This window comes from Thunnus maccoyii, chromosome 5, assembly GCF_910596095.1.
Source record: "Thunnus maccoyii chromosome 5, fThuMac1.1, whole genome shotgun sequence".
Lineage (NCBI taxonomy): Eukaryota > Metazoa > Chordata > Actinopteri > Scombriformes > Scombridae > Thunnus > Thunnus maccoyii.
The window spans coordinates 26187691-26200686 of NC_056537.1; the positions used below are offsets into that span (position 1 = coordinate 26187691).

Genomic DNA, 12996 nt, shown 5'->3' on the forward strand with positions numbered 1-12996 from the left:
TGTGGCTGTAAAGGACGGCTACGTTGTTATTCTTGCCTGGATAAATAAAAGCAGAATAAAAGTTCATTTTGCAACATTACAGACAATGAATTAGGCACTAACTGAGCACACAATCTTTAAACAATTCCTGTCACGCTTCCAGTGTCTGCTCTGTGCAACCTCTCCTGAAGAGGTTATCTAGAACAAATTGAAATGGCTTTCACCACTTGAGTGCTATTGGTTTTAAGGATGACCGCAGGGTCAACACCAGCTATCAAGAGTCCCATCTCTTCCTCTGGTTATGGTCTGGTAAGCTCTCGCTGGCTCCCACGGACAGGATGTTAAATAGCAATTGTGGCTCTTCACTCGGTGACTCATGAAGTGGTGTTGTAGGCGAGAGCTGAGAGTGTTGGCTGGTTAAATGTGAAAAAAAAACAACAACAACAATGTAAAGCATATAAACTGTATGCACAGGTTACGAATAAAAAATATCTTAGCAGTTGAGATAAAATGTGTTTTAACGGTCAGGTTTAGCTATACCAGTTCCAACCAGTAGAGGAGGATGTTGTTCCACTGTTTACTGGATATAATGCAGTTCATCATATTATGCTCAAACTTACTTAATTCCTATTAACATCATTCTAGAGGTAAAAAAAAACATAAACACCTTTTCACTTGTCCAAAGTCCCCCCACTTTCATTGCACCATGCCTGACACTTAGCTTGAGGTCACATTTGCCTTTGAACATATTCTCTCTTCTCTCTCCCTTATCAGCCTCCAAATCCCTGTATCGTGAGGTCAGGACTGTTAATATGGCACCCTGTGGCAGCCACTGGAAGTCACTGCAAAGTCATAACTCTGAGTCAGCTCAGTGTAGAAACCATAACAAAGACTTTGTGGCAGTGGCACACGTGCTCCAATTGTATTACCTAACCCTAACCCTTTGGCCATGATCCAAAAGACCACAAAGCCAGGAGTTTTTAAGTAGTAGCTGAGGAATAAAATTCAAATTGGCTGTTTAACAATGCTGCACGGAAACTGACACAGATAAAATAAAAAAAAAACAGCCTCTGTTTTTGCTGACTTTTCATCGTGTAATTATAGCACCATTTCTGTATTAAGGCAGGATAAAGTAGAGCTCGTGTAGAGCACGCAAATGCACACACATACACTAACTCATAAAGAAAAAACACTTAATTCACCAAGTGCATACAAACTCATTAAAGATAATGAAGGTGACCTGGCTAGAAAACTCAATTCCATTCTAATCATGTTGATTCTCTCTCAGCCAAAACAGCCAAAAGTCAACAGGGTTCAAGTCACGCTGAGGTACAGTTCATGTATAAGCCAGAATGCAAAACACACTCTTACAAGTGGGACGTGCACAGGTCATGATAACATCATTACTTGAATTCTTGCATTGTTAACAAGACAGGACAGATAAAATACCTCACTGATACATGAGCGTGTAATAACATTTAAGTCAAGCTACACGAAACATTTTTGTCCTAAGAAGGCAGTGGAATAGTTCACTTCTTTCATACATGCTAATATGGTTCTGCCTTCACATTGTTCTTCATTTTCCCAACATGCATCAGAAAGGCATTGTTTCCTAGCAACGACTGTAAACACCTACATTTTGTTGAGGAGATCGGTACACAAATAAAACGAGGAAGGAAACAGCAGTTAACGAGTATGTAAGCAGACCAACTGGGTTGAAGGAAAGGGGACGATCCACGTCAGGTTTGGATGCAAACCAACAGGCCCAGTGTGAAAAAAGGCCTAAATATGATTCTTTTAAATATATTAACCGTCAAAGCATTCAGAATGGCTGCAACGATGCATATTCAGTTGTATTTGGCAGAAAAAGCTCTGTGCTTGAGAGTGAACAGCAAATAAATCAAAGCAGCATGCCAGAATCTGAGCACATAGAAATCACTGAGTGGTTGAACAGAACTGGACCCAGTAAACATACTGTATATCAATGATACATGAAATGCATATAATGAAAAAAAAGAAAACCAGAACAGGCCAGAAACCACAGACTAACAGGTATTCAGTCAGCAGCGTAACTAGTAGTCGCACAGACAACAGTTACACCTTTACTTTCAGTTTGTGTTTCTTGTCTTTAGGAAGTGGAAAAAGAGGTCAGTAAGTAGGAGACAGGTGTTGGCAGGCGAGCAGCAGGATTGTAGATGACCCTGTTACGCCACACATGTACTTTGGCAACCTCAGATGTTCCTTCTGAAAGGAGACGGAGACGGGGAAGGAAGAGGAGGGGAAGCAGATGAAACAAGAACAGAAGGACAGGAAGAGAGAGAGAGGAGGAGCAGTGGAGGAAAGTGGGAAACGAGAGGGGAAAAGAAAAATAAAGAACGGGGAGGCATGCTAGGCGGGTAGCCGAGACATGACAGGAAACAGCGCAACGTGAAATACGCTCAGGAATAGTTACATATTTGGAAATCATGGCGACACGTGTCTTGGGGAGAGGAAACTAACTGCTTTGCATAGAGACGACCCTGATCTGCTGGAAAGACTTAGCGATGGATGGATGGAGGGAGGGATGGAGGGAGGAGTGGACAGTTGGGACCAAAGGCTGTTTTGATCTATTCTCGTCCTGACCCCACCATCCCCCATCGTACTTGCACTCTGTGAAACCGGACCTCAGGCCCACCCTTCTGTGTGGGGGGCTTACTGTGAGAGGGTGGTCACGCTGTGTTTTAGTAACCTGAGTCATAGCGGACAAACTCGTATATGTAGATTTGACCCCTGGGCTTCTGGGCTCTGTTTTCTGTTTAACATAGAGAACACATGGCCTGCAGGCAGACTTTCTGTCCGCTGTATTTGCAACATGTGTACAAATAGTGAGCACAGATAGATATAGAGCTTATGAATATCATCTGCCCTCGGAGAAAACAGACAATCCACCACCACAAGTTGTCATGAATTATTTCATTTGCCATGAAAAAGTTTAAGCGTGGGCATTCATGATAAAAAAAAAAAGAGGGCTGATGATGAGTAATACACCATCTCTTTTCTGAGACAATAGAAGCACAGATGCCTAATATAAAGATGATCATCAGTCTCATGTCAACAAAATCAAACCTTACTTTAAAGGAATTGCCACTGACAGCAAAACACACACATATTCTGTTTTTCATTGTAAAGAAACATTTCTCTCCCCACAAATCAGTTTATGTAAACAGTTATCATAATTTACGTCTTTAATAATGCATTCTACTCTGCGATCCATCAATCAATTTCACTCCGTTGGCTGTTATCTAATAAAAACTGTACTTAGATTGAATTTCCGTCAGCCCATTTGCAAAAGCAATCAACTCGAGTGTCTGTAAAAAAAAACACAATTACCAATAAAAGTCAGCACCCTATAGAGTGACCCTGAAAATAATCTTGGACAGGCTCGCTTACTGTGCACTTGTTGACATGAGTCCCACAATGCACAGTGGATGCTGATATTGGTCTTCTTAATCTTAGCCCTCTTCATCCCCTCTCCAATCCTCCCTTACTCTGCACCAATGCCTCATCCATTTCCTCCCTTTATACCACACACACACACAGACACACAGTCGTGCTTAGAATAGACTAATCTCATGTGTGACCGTACTGCGACTCATATATCCATAGGACATTTCTGCTTTGCCTTGCACTTTCTTACATATCTTAATATCTAAGAAACCATTATTTTCATTTCCCCTCCGGCTTTACCATTACTAGCGTGCAGCAGCATCCATTTTAATGTCTAGACATGCAGCCAAAATGTACTATTCAATCTAGAATTACTGAAACGAAAATCTGATAAGAGGAGAATAAGTGAGGTAAGAGGTAAGGCATATTGAAAACAGCAGCCTTGCCATTTAAACTTTTCCAATGGCCCCCTCTTTTGGCAAGAAGCGGGAGCTGAAGCACTCAGCATGTAAACTGCTGACACACAGAAGGTGTATGCTGGATATGTCATTTGATACCCTGACAGGATTTGTAATTACCGTAAATACACAGCAATAGTGTTGCTGTTGTCAGGTATCGTTGTGTGATTAGTTATGACTGTCGTCAGTCCAGATGATTGTGGTACAGAGCTGGTTACCTGAAAGTCGGTGTTGCTTGGTGCTCACTCGGTTGGTGTTTTGGACTGTGCAGCAGAGGTGGAGCATTGCGAACATGGTGAGGATCATCACCACACTCTGGAGCAGCAAGGTGAGCTCAAACTGCTTCCCTATCCTGCAAAGACACAGCCAAAAATACCAATTACATTGCAGAGTGTACATAACAGATAAATACAGTATAAATGACAAATGAATATTGCATCAGCAATGAAATCAAGAACAAATAAACAAGGCATGTAAACACCACAGTTAGCACACAAGATTCTAATCCATTACACGAGTTTCATTACAGGACATGTCATACAGGGCAGAAAGACCTTATAAATAATACAATGTTCTAACCAGACGCTATAAAGAAATTATTACACTTCCTCTCCCGTCCTTCCGACCAGAACAATGACCTGTGCTCCCTGATGTGTAAAACCATTTTAAAAGAAGCTTCAAACTGAACAGCATATGGCTCTGATTATATCATCAATCTCATTTTAGTCTGTGATTTTATTCCTCTTCCATTAACCTCTGACACAAAGACTGATCTGAGGGATGACTTTATAAATTGCCTGTGACTTCCAAAAGGCAAAAAGAAAAAAAAGCAAGAACGTAGACAGAAAAATAGATAAGAAAGACAGGCAATAACGCAAGTAATATGACAACACAGGCCACAATGCCACAAGAACACCCTTGTATTTTTAACACTTTCCTCTCTCCTGCATCCTTACCAGAAGAAGATGCGAAGGATGTTGGCTATGAGCAGCACCAGACAGACTCTGGTGGAGAAGCCTTCAGTGTTGCTGCTCCTCTGGATCTCCTGGTACTGGGGCACGTAGGGCAGGGCTCCCCCGAACACCATGAGGCAGGACGCCAGCCAGGACAGCAGCGTCCACGAGCCCCCCATGTCCTCCTCCTGCAGAACCACCTCTGCATCCATCACACCAAGCGAAGATCAGGGGTGTCCAGGTGATGTAGGGGTTGCACCTGAGAAGCAGAAAGATGATGGGATTTATCTGAAGTGTCTCTGATGGCTGCTCTGAGGTAACCAGACGTCACTACCAGGGTCTGAAATTAACATTCCCCAAGTACCACATACTAAGGTGATTACATGTAAATAAGTATTTAACTCGGTTATGTATGGGCCAGTTTGTTTCCTGCTGTTTTAAATCACTGGTCCTCCTGACTAAACAATGCTCTCTCTCACCACAACAAAATCTAATTAAAGCACAATGGCTGGAGAAGCCAAACTTATGCAGACTTTTATACATTTTGAGGAAAATAAAATGTACCCTATATCAAATATTATACTAGTCTCTTAAAGGTAGCAGAAATGACTCTTGGGTTCATTTTTGATGTTAAGAAGGTCCACACTACACAATAGTCTATAATATGCACAGCGGCATGACCAACATACACATTTCAGTCATGTACCATGTGTTACTCTGCCTGCTGTGCATATAAACAATGTTTAACTAATATGTAAGTGCAGATTTACATAGTAGTCAACATGTGTTAATGTTTTTCCCTTTAACTTTTTGTTTAAGATACCACCCCTTGGAAATAAATCAGAAGACAGAAACAGGCCTACTGATTGATAAATATGTCAAGACAGACATAAACATTTTAATCATTATTGTTTAGTAAAATGCCAAACATTTAGCAATCAAAGCTTCAAACTACTTGATTTTTGTGTATATTTTGATTGTTATGCACCATAACACCGAGGCAAACTCCTTGAATGTGCAAACTAGAGCCCGACCGATATATCAGTCAGCTGATATTGGCCTATCACAGATATATCGGTATCGGCGTATATGTTGTGTAAAATGCACCGATATTTGTTTTTATTTTTTTTAAAGTTATATAGGCAGCATTTTATGCATATTTGATCCTTTTTCTTAATTCAAGTTTAATATATACATACGTATGTTTTTTTTATTTGTTTTTATACTCATAGTAATTTATAGTTATTATAACAATTCCCAGTGAAGTTTACTGTTTCAGTGCACTGATGCCATTTTATACGATAAAGGTTAATGTTAAACTGTAAAATATCATCCATTACATAGTTTTGTGTTTGATAACCACATTTAAGGGATCATTGCAAAAAAATGTGCATTTATGTATATATTCTGTATATATAGGATTATTGGCCGATAGATTGATGTTGGAATTTTTTTTACTCCCTAATATCAATATTGGCATCGGCCCCAAAAATCCAGTATCAGTTGGGCTCTAGTGCAAACCTACTTGGCAATAAACCTGTTTCTGATTCTGAAAGCCTTTTTTTAACAAGCACATACAATAAAAATGAAGTAATTATAATAAAAAAGTGAAAACAATTCCTAGTTGTAACCCAAATGCACACAAGTGCTGCATATGCACAAACACTCAGACGTGTTATAGGGTAAACGTCCCTATTAAGCTCACCAAATCCGCTTCTCAGACATTTTTAATATATAATGCTCCAATTGAAGTGAGAACATTTTCATTAAAATGAAAGTCCAATCTCTCATTTGAAGTGTCAATAATTCATTTATACCAACTTCTAATGTTTTTTTTGTTTAATTTGTCAAAATATGTCAAGAGTCTGGCATGGGCTTAATGGGTACCTAACATACCCTTTATGCCCATGGGTGTTTCAAATAAGCCCACTTCATGATTTTTTGATAAATAAATATATATATTAAAAAATCTTAAGAAGAAGAATCTTAAGCCTGTAAATGGCATTTGAAATAGGCGTGACCAGCCATTTAGCTGTGTTGTCAACGCAGAAAAAGCTAAACTTACAACATGTCTTCTTTGGAATGAAGCCAAAAAAGTATTTACGAACAAAATCAAAATTATAGTGGAAATTATTCTCATATACTTCATCTTTCAATATGTGTTGTCATTTTGTCTGTATCTCTATTCTATGGTGTGCTGCTGGCAGATGTGCTGACACCTGAATAGTGGTTGTATTACCACTGAATTATTGACCACGACCACTAATATTATACACAAATACTGCACTCTGCCTTCCTGTCTGCCACCATCAGTGGATCACACAGGTAGAGCACACCTCTCTGATGTTTAGAGCTGCTAGAATTAGTCGAATGATCGATTAGTCAATCAATGCAAAAGTAATCGGCAACTACTTTGATAATCAATTAACTACTTCAGTCATTTTTTAAGTAAAAATTCCAAACATTTGCTGGGTCCAACTTCTCAAATGTGACGATTTTATGGTTTTCTTTGTCTTCTGTGATGGTAAAAACATTTTCATAATTTTTTGACATTTTATAAACAAAACAACAAATTGATTAATCAAAAAAAATATTCAGCAGATTAAATGATAATGAAATTAAATGCTGGTTGCAGCCCTACTGATGTTGACATCTTTATTAGAGCCAAACAAATTGCAGTGCTGTAAACAAACAAAAAGATCCTCTCTAGTTATTTTTAACATATATGGATTGATTAATAATATTCTAATAAGTATATACTTACAATTGTAGAGACACAAGCAATAATATAAGCTTTCACATTTCAAATAAGTGTATGTATTAACAGCCACATAGAAGGACTGAGATGACAGGTGACAAAGAAACAGAAATATCCTACAGAGGGAGGGTGGTAGGCAGGTACTGGGAGCACTGCAGGAGTGACCTGGGTGGGAGGTGTCAGTATTAGCTGCCACAGTGCAGAGATAACAAGTCAACATTCGAGTCAGTGTCTCCTCCTACTAACTGACTTTTCTCTTGACAATGATTTCAGTGCAGCTTCTTCACTCTGAGAGTTCACACAGTAAACACATATTATTACCAGGCTGTCCTGTCTGCTTAACAACTAGCTCGGGTATTTAAGCACTCCCTAATCCCTAAAATCGGGGTGTTTTAATGCCTAGTGTTACAAGCATTCTTAGGAAATAATAACATCAGTTACCACAGGGACAAGCTTAATATTTCCCTCCTTCTATCGAGCAATCTACAGATTAAATAAAGTGGTGAGGCGTGATTCTCGTGTGACTGTACAATTCATCTTGTAGCTGTGTAATAATCATAGTGTCAACCACACGGCCTCTGTATATCTTCTAAACGCCTTTGTTCCCATACCTATTTGGCAGCCAGTGTCAGCTGACAAGTCATACATTATAGCTTAGAGTCAACACTGGTTGAACACTAAAAAGTACCACAGCAATGACAGCATCATAGACCTCAGCAACAGGTTCTCAGGGGCTGACGATTTATCACTCTCATGGTGTGACTGCTGATAATATTTCAACGCTGCAGTAAATGCAGCTGCACTTGATGCACTGAGCTGAAACGTCAGTGGTAGTCACAGTGGGAGAGTCATCCGGAACGGGAATAGGGTCTAATTATCCATTAGACATCTGTTATTTCACATAAGTCAGCTGTAAGGGTGTAAGGACACACGACAATACTAAAGCCAAGACCTCACTGCTGGGGAGGACAGAGCAGTGCAGATGGAACTGGTGGACGGAAAGCTGACTCTAAAGTTATTCATTCCTCTGTAGCAACACTCAAAGTGTAAACATACTGTGTGGATGTAAATAGATTTTGTCAATGGTTAACTGTACATATACATATATCCTATTAATACACACACATAGTTTATATAGACTCAAATTACATTTATATCAACAATGGTATTTATACTTCTATTTATACTCTGCTTTTTTGCACACACAGATGCAAGCACATAGTCCACCCCCACTACACAGAATCTTTGTTACCACCCCTCTCTTTCTTACACTGTTATGTTTGTGTTTATGTTTATTGTTTAATGTTTATTGCTTTTTCTGTTGACAACTGGACCACACTGAATTCCTTGTACTTGCTAATAATTGCAAATAAATCTGATTCTGATATGTCTCTCTGTCAATTCTATAGAGATCATTAACAATACAAAGTGAATGCCTGCAGAGTAGGGTCCTTTTGTGTTTTACAAGTTTCCTAAAGTTAAACATTATTCAGAATTTAACAGTCCAAGACGTCTCCTGCAGCCACTTCTTACTGCCTGCTGTGAAGAGTAAACCATCACACCACTAGCCTACAAGCTTTAGGACACCTCTAGTACACTGTGTTATGTAAGCAAAGCATAGCTTAATGGGGTTGGGCCAAAATGCCCGAACTTACAGACATCAATTTTGGGCTATAGCAGCACAGCACACGAAGAAACAGCTATTACAGAGGACATACGTTGTTATAAATTAATATCATACTAGGTTTAACGTTGGTAACGTGGGTAATGTCGCATCCACAACTCTGAGGTAAATAAAAACCAAAAGCAAATATCCTCTGACAAAGTTTGCGTCTTGTTCTAAAAGACTTTCAAAAACCGCGTTTAAAGCACGCACAAACCCCAACAGTCTGATTCTGTGTTAGTAACTTTATATCTTACAGGTAAAAACCATAGACAACTTCCAGCTTTCCTTACCTTCATTCACGTTCCTTCACCTTATCAAAACACAGACCCGTACATTCACACGACTTGTTGCAGCGTCAGAAACACAAACAGAGCTCCCTGGCAGCTCCAACTTTTCAAATCCCAACTCGTTCACAAGAGAGGAGGAGGCACATGCACGCGCAGGCACGCACGCACGCACGCACACACACACACACACACACACACACACACGCACACCCTTGTTCAGTACTTTTTGTTGCACAGTCGTAAATTAAACATGTAGGTCGTTGAGGCGTGCAAGGATGTAGCCTAACTCTGGGGAATAAATGCTATGAATGAATACCGTGTAGGGTCTTCCTGAGGCCATGAGGGGTAAACTAAACTACAAACTACTGTACAAGCCGACCCCCCGTTGAAAACTCAATGTCCCACATTTCTTTGCACCTTGATACAACTCTCGCGAGACTAGAGGAACAGCTGACTGTGTGGTGGGTGGTGCGAGCCGAGAGACTGCTATCTATTTCTAACAGTTACAAAGCAGATAGTGTAATAATCGGTAGACTGCGAGCTTAACTTTAATACTGCTTAGGCACTGATAATCATTCACACCATGGCTGAGACGGATCCCAAGTCGGTGCAGGACCTTACAAATGTGGTGAGTCGTGATCGCGACGGCAAGCTAGCGTTAGCTACATTAGCTTAGCTAGCAGTGTGCAATAAGAGTGCTAACGAAGGCAAGCTATCTAGCAAGCTAACGTTAATGTTTCCTCGAGTATAGTGCTTCTGTAACGTTTAATACTTATTTGGGTATACAATAAAATGAGTAAGTATATATATAAGTATGAGTAAGTAGTATAGCTGCGTAACCTCATGCAATGGTCAGTTGCTCTTGTTACCAAATGACATCACAAAATCACAACCGATGGGACCGCATAGCATTACATAAACAACTTATTGCAGGGCAGTGATGTTTGAGCAGAGACGCTTGCACTAACACTACGTTTTCTATTGCTAATTAATTCTCTCCATAATATTGAATAATGGTGTACAGGTTCACTGATAAAAGCTTACATGGCTTTCTATTTATTCTATTGTAACGTTACGGCAGGTAGGTGAGGTAATGTTTCTGACAGTTGCCATGGAGATGAGCATTTGATGAAGCGTTAAGCTTCCAGACTTTTAACAATTTACCTGTGATAGTTTATTTTGTTGTCTAAATGATTTTCATGGACTTTCTATTCTTATACATACATCCTGATATTTTTCTATACACTGTGCATTTATAGAAATTGTCGAATTAAGTTTAGAAAACCTTTTCAAGCGTGGGACGCACAAATATGTATTTTAATGATGTATTTTTGTAGTAGTAAGTGTAAATAGTCTCTTGACATTATAATACTACTACTTTGAGACTCCTTAGCAGCATAAACCAGTTGTAGTCAGTTCAGGTTTTTCCCCTTTCGTAGAGTCATAAAACAGTTAAATCAGTGTGTGTTTTAAGGGGAAATGATAAACCATTAACATGGTTACATGGGAACCACTTTGGACCCAACTGTTAGACTGTGAAGCCACGTTTTGTGATGGCAGACAGAGAATGCTCAAATACATAGCAATGTGTATTTATGGTGCTTTTATTGTTCTGCAGGATATTCTGGTCACAGTGAATTAAAGAATCGTCTCCCGTGGTTACTGAGCTTTTACATTGTTGTCAAGGAAACCGATATTTCTGTTACCATCGTCCTTCTGCCTTTTTAAAAATCATCCATAGACCACAGGCACGGTGCATTAGGGTCACAGTGCGGTTTTTTTCAGTGGCACAGGTATTGTTAATAGTGGACAAGCCACAATATTATAGTGGTATCACTTAAATTCTCTTTTTCACTTACAGTGCCTCTGTTGTTTATTTCACAGGTCCAGACACTGCTGCAACAGATGCAGGACAAGTTCCAGACCATGTCAGACCAGATCATCGGGAGGAATATCCAAACAATCATTTAAAATGACAGCAATCAATTGTTCATTGATTTAAATGCATTAAGATCTGGAAGAATTGTAATAGTTTAAATCTCTTGCAATAATAGATTGATGTTTCAGTAGGGATTTCTTGCATTCACTCAGCATTTTCCCTCCAGTAGTGACTGACTGACCCAGACATAGTTTACCTCATTTGTGAGATTCCTCATTTTAAGTATGTGCCTTAACTGCTTCTCCACTCGATGAGATGAGCACGCGTATTGATGACTTGGAGAAGAATATTGCTGACCTGATGACCCAGGCTGGTGTTGAAGAGATCGAGGCAACACCGGAAAAGGCTAAAGAGGGTCAAGGCTCATCATGAAGGTGAGACTGAAGCAGCAAATCCATCATCTCTGTATCTTAAGAGTTTCTCTTCACACTCTGCATTTTGCACTGAGGTCTAGAGTTGTGTCTGTATTCCTAATCTTGCGAATATATAGATATCAGAAGATTGACTGTCTTTTGACACTTACAGCATTTATCTAAATGTTAAACATCTATGAAATAATTCCACCATCATTCAGTTTTATATCATCTGCTTAACAGGTGTTTAAGTAGCAAAACGCATGATCACATGTATAAATGCATTCACATCAAGTCTCTTTACCGGCTTACTGAACGTGAACCTTTTTTTCTGTTTGTCTCACAGGTTCCTAAGAAGCAAGGCGTGAAGTCGGGTCCTATGTTCAGGAGCAGCAGACTTAAATTCTGAAAATGACTTATATTGATTTGGTGTGTCGTTGTGTGATATGCTTTTTTATATATTGAATATTGTGATAAACGGTTACAGTTATGTAATGACTTGAAAATTGGAACGTTATTTGTAAGCTAGAATAGTGCGTTATGCCCTTCAGAGCTTTAAATGCTCTTGTGCAGGAATGCAATTTATGGATTTTGTGCACCGACCTGGAGGTTATTTTGCTTCCATCGTATGTCATAATTAATTCAGTCCCATGAGGGGATGGCTGATGGAGACATTTTTTTGCGCTAGCCTGTGCTGAGTACACCTTGCAGGCAAAAGGGCCAGTAAAATCTCCATCCCTACCAACATGGGAAATGGGCACAGTGAACATCTGAAGCCTGCAGTGTTTTACAAAAAGCGGATATTAGAGGTGTGGGATGCATTCCAATTCTAACAGATTTTCTTCTATTAAAGCTATTTAATACAATGCGGTTTGTCATGTATTGCATAATAAATATTTGGCCAGGTGCTGAGTGAATTTTTAAAAATATCATTAACTGAGGTGCTCATAGTGTTCTTCTGTATTTATTTTTTCCAAACCAGAGTAGTATTTTCTAATGCAAATTACCTGGAACATCTCAGTGTTGCATGGATTTTATTTTTTTGGTTTACATTGTTAAATGCATTTGAGCGACAATTTTGTATCACATATTCAGGTCAACTAAAGCTGAGAAATTAGGCATCTGTCATTATGGTCAATTAGATGTTAAATTGAAATCCTGTATATATATGGAATTG

The 12996-nt window shown here is 39.3% G+C and overlaps 2 protein-coding genes across 4 annotated transcripts in view; one reads left to right on the forward strand and one right to left on the reverse strand.

The window, feature by feature from the left end:
- Positions 1-9708, reverse strand: part of si:dkey-246g23.2 (solute carrier family 66 member 2) — a 55796-nt gene extending 46088 nt beyond the window's left edge. For all 3 annotated transcript variants that reach the window (XM_042412824.1, XM_042412827.1, XM_042412825.1), the window contains exons 1-3: positions 9531-9708; positions 4820-5075; positions 4082-4215 (exon numbers count right to left, since the gene is read on the reverse strand). In XM_042412824.1, the coding sequence (XP_042268758.1) occupies positions 4082-4215; positions 4820-5028 (343 nt within the window). In that variant the 5' untranslated portion in view covers positions 5029-5075; positions 9531-9708. The remainder of the gene's footprint in view (positions 1-4081; positions 4216-4819; positions 5076-9530) is intronic.
- A 247-nt stretch (positions 9709-9955) lies between these two features.
- hsbp1b (heat shock factor binding protein 1b) lies at positions 9956-12748 on the forward strand. Its single transcript, XM_042412828.1, has 4 exons — positions 9956-10155; positions 11412-11478; positions 11714-11840; positions 12166-12748. The coding sequence occupies exons 1-3, from the start codon at positions 10111-10113 to the stop codon at positions 11836-11838; spliced, it is 237 nt and encodes a 78-aa protein (XP_042268762.1). The 5' UTR covers positions 9956-10110; the 3' UTR covers positions 11839-11840; positions 12166-12748.
- Positions 12749-12996: the final 248 nt, after the last annotated feature.

Bases quoted from the DNA above. Each gene is read 5' to 3' on its own strand.
- hsbp1b (XM_042412828.1), top strand. From the start codon at position 10,111: ATGGCTGAGACGGATCCCAAGTCGGTGCAGGACCTTACAAATGTG. The intron at 10,156-11,411 runs GTGAGTCGTGAT...TTTATTTCACAG, and splicing joins TGCAGGACCTTACAAATGTG to GTCCAGACACTGCTGCAACA. The intron at 11,479-11,713 runs ATATCCAAACAA...CTGCTTCTCCAC, and splicing joins AGACCAGATCATCGGGAGGA to TCGATGAGATGAGCACGCGT.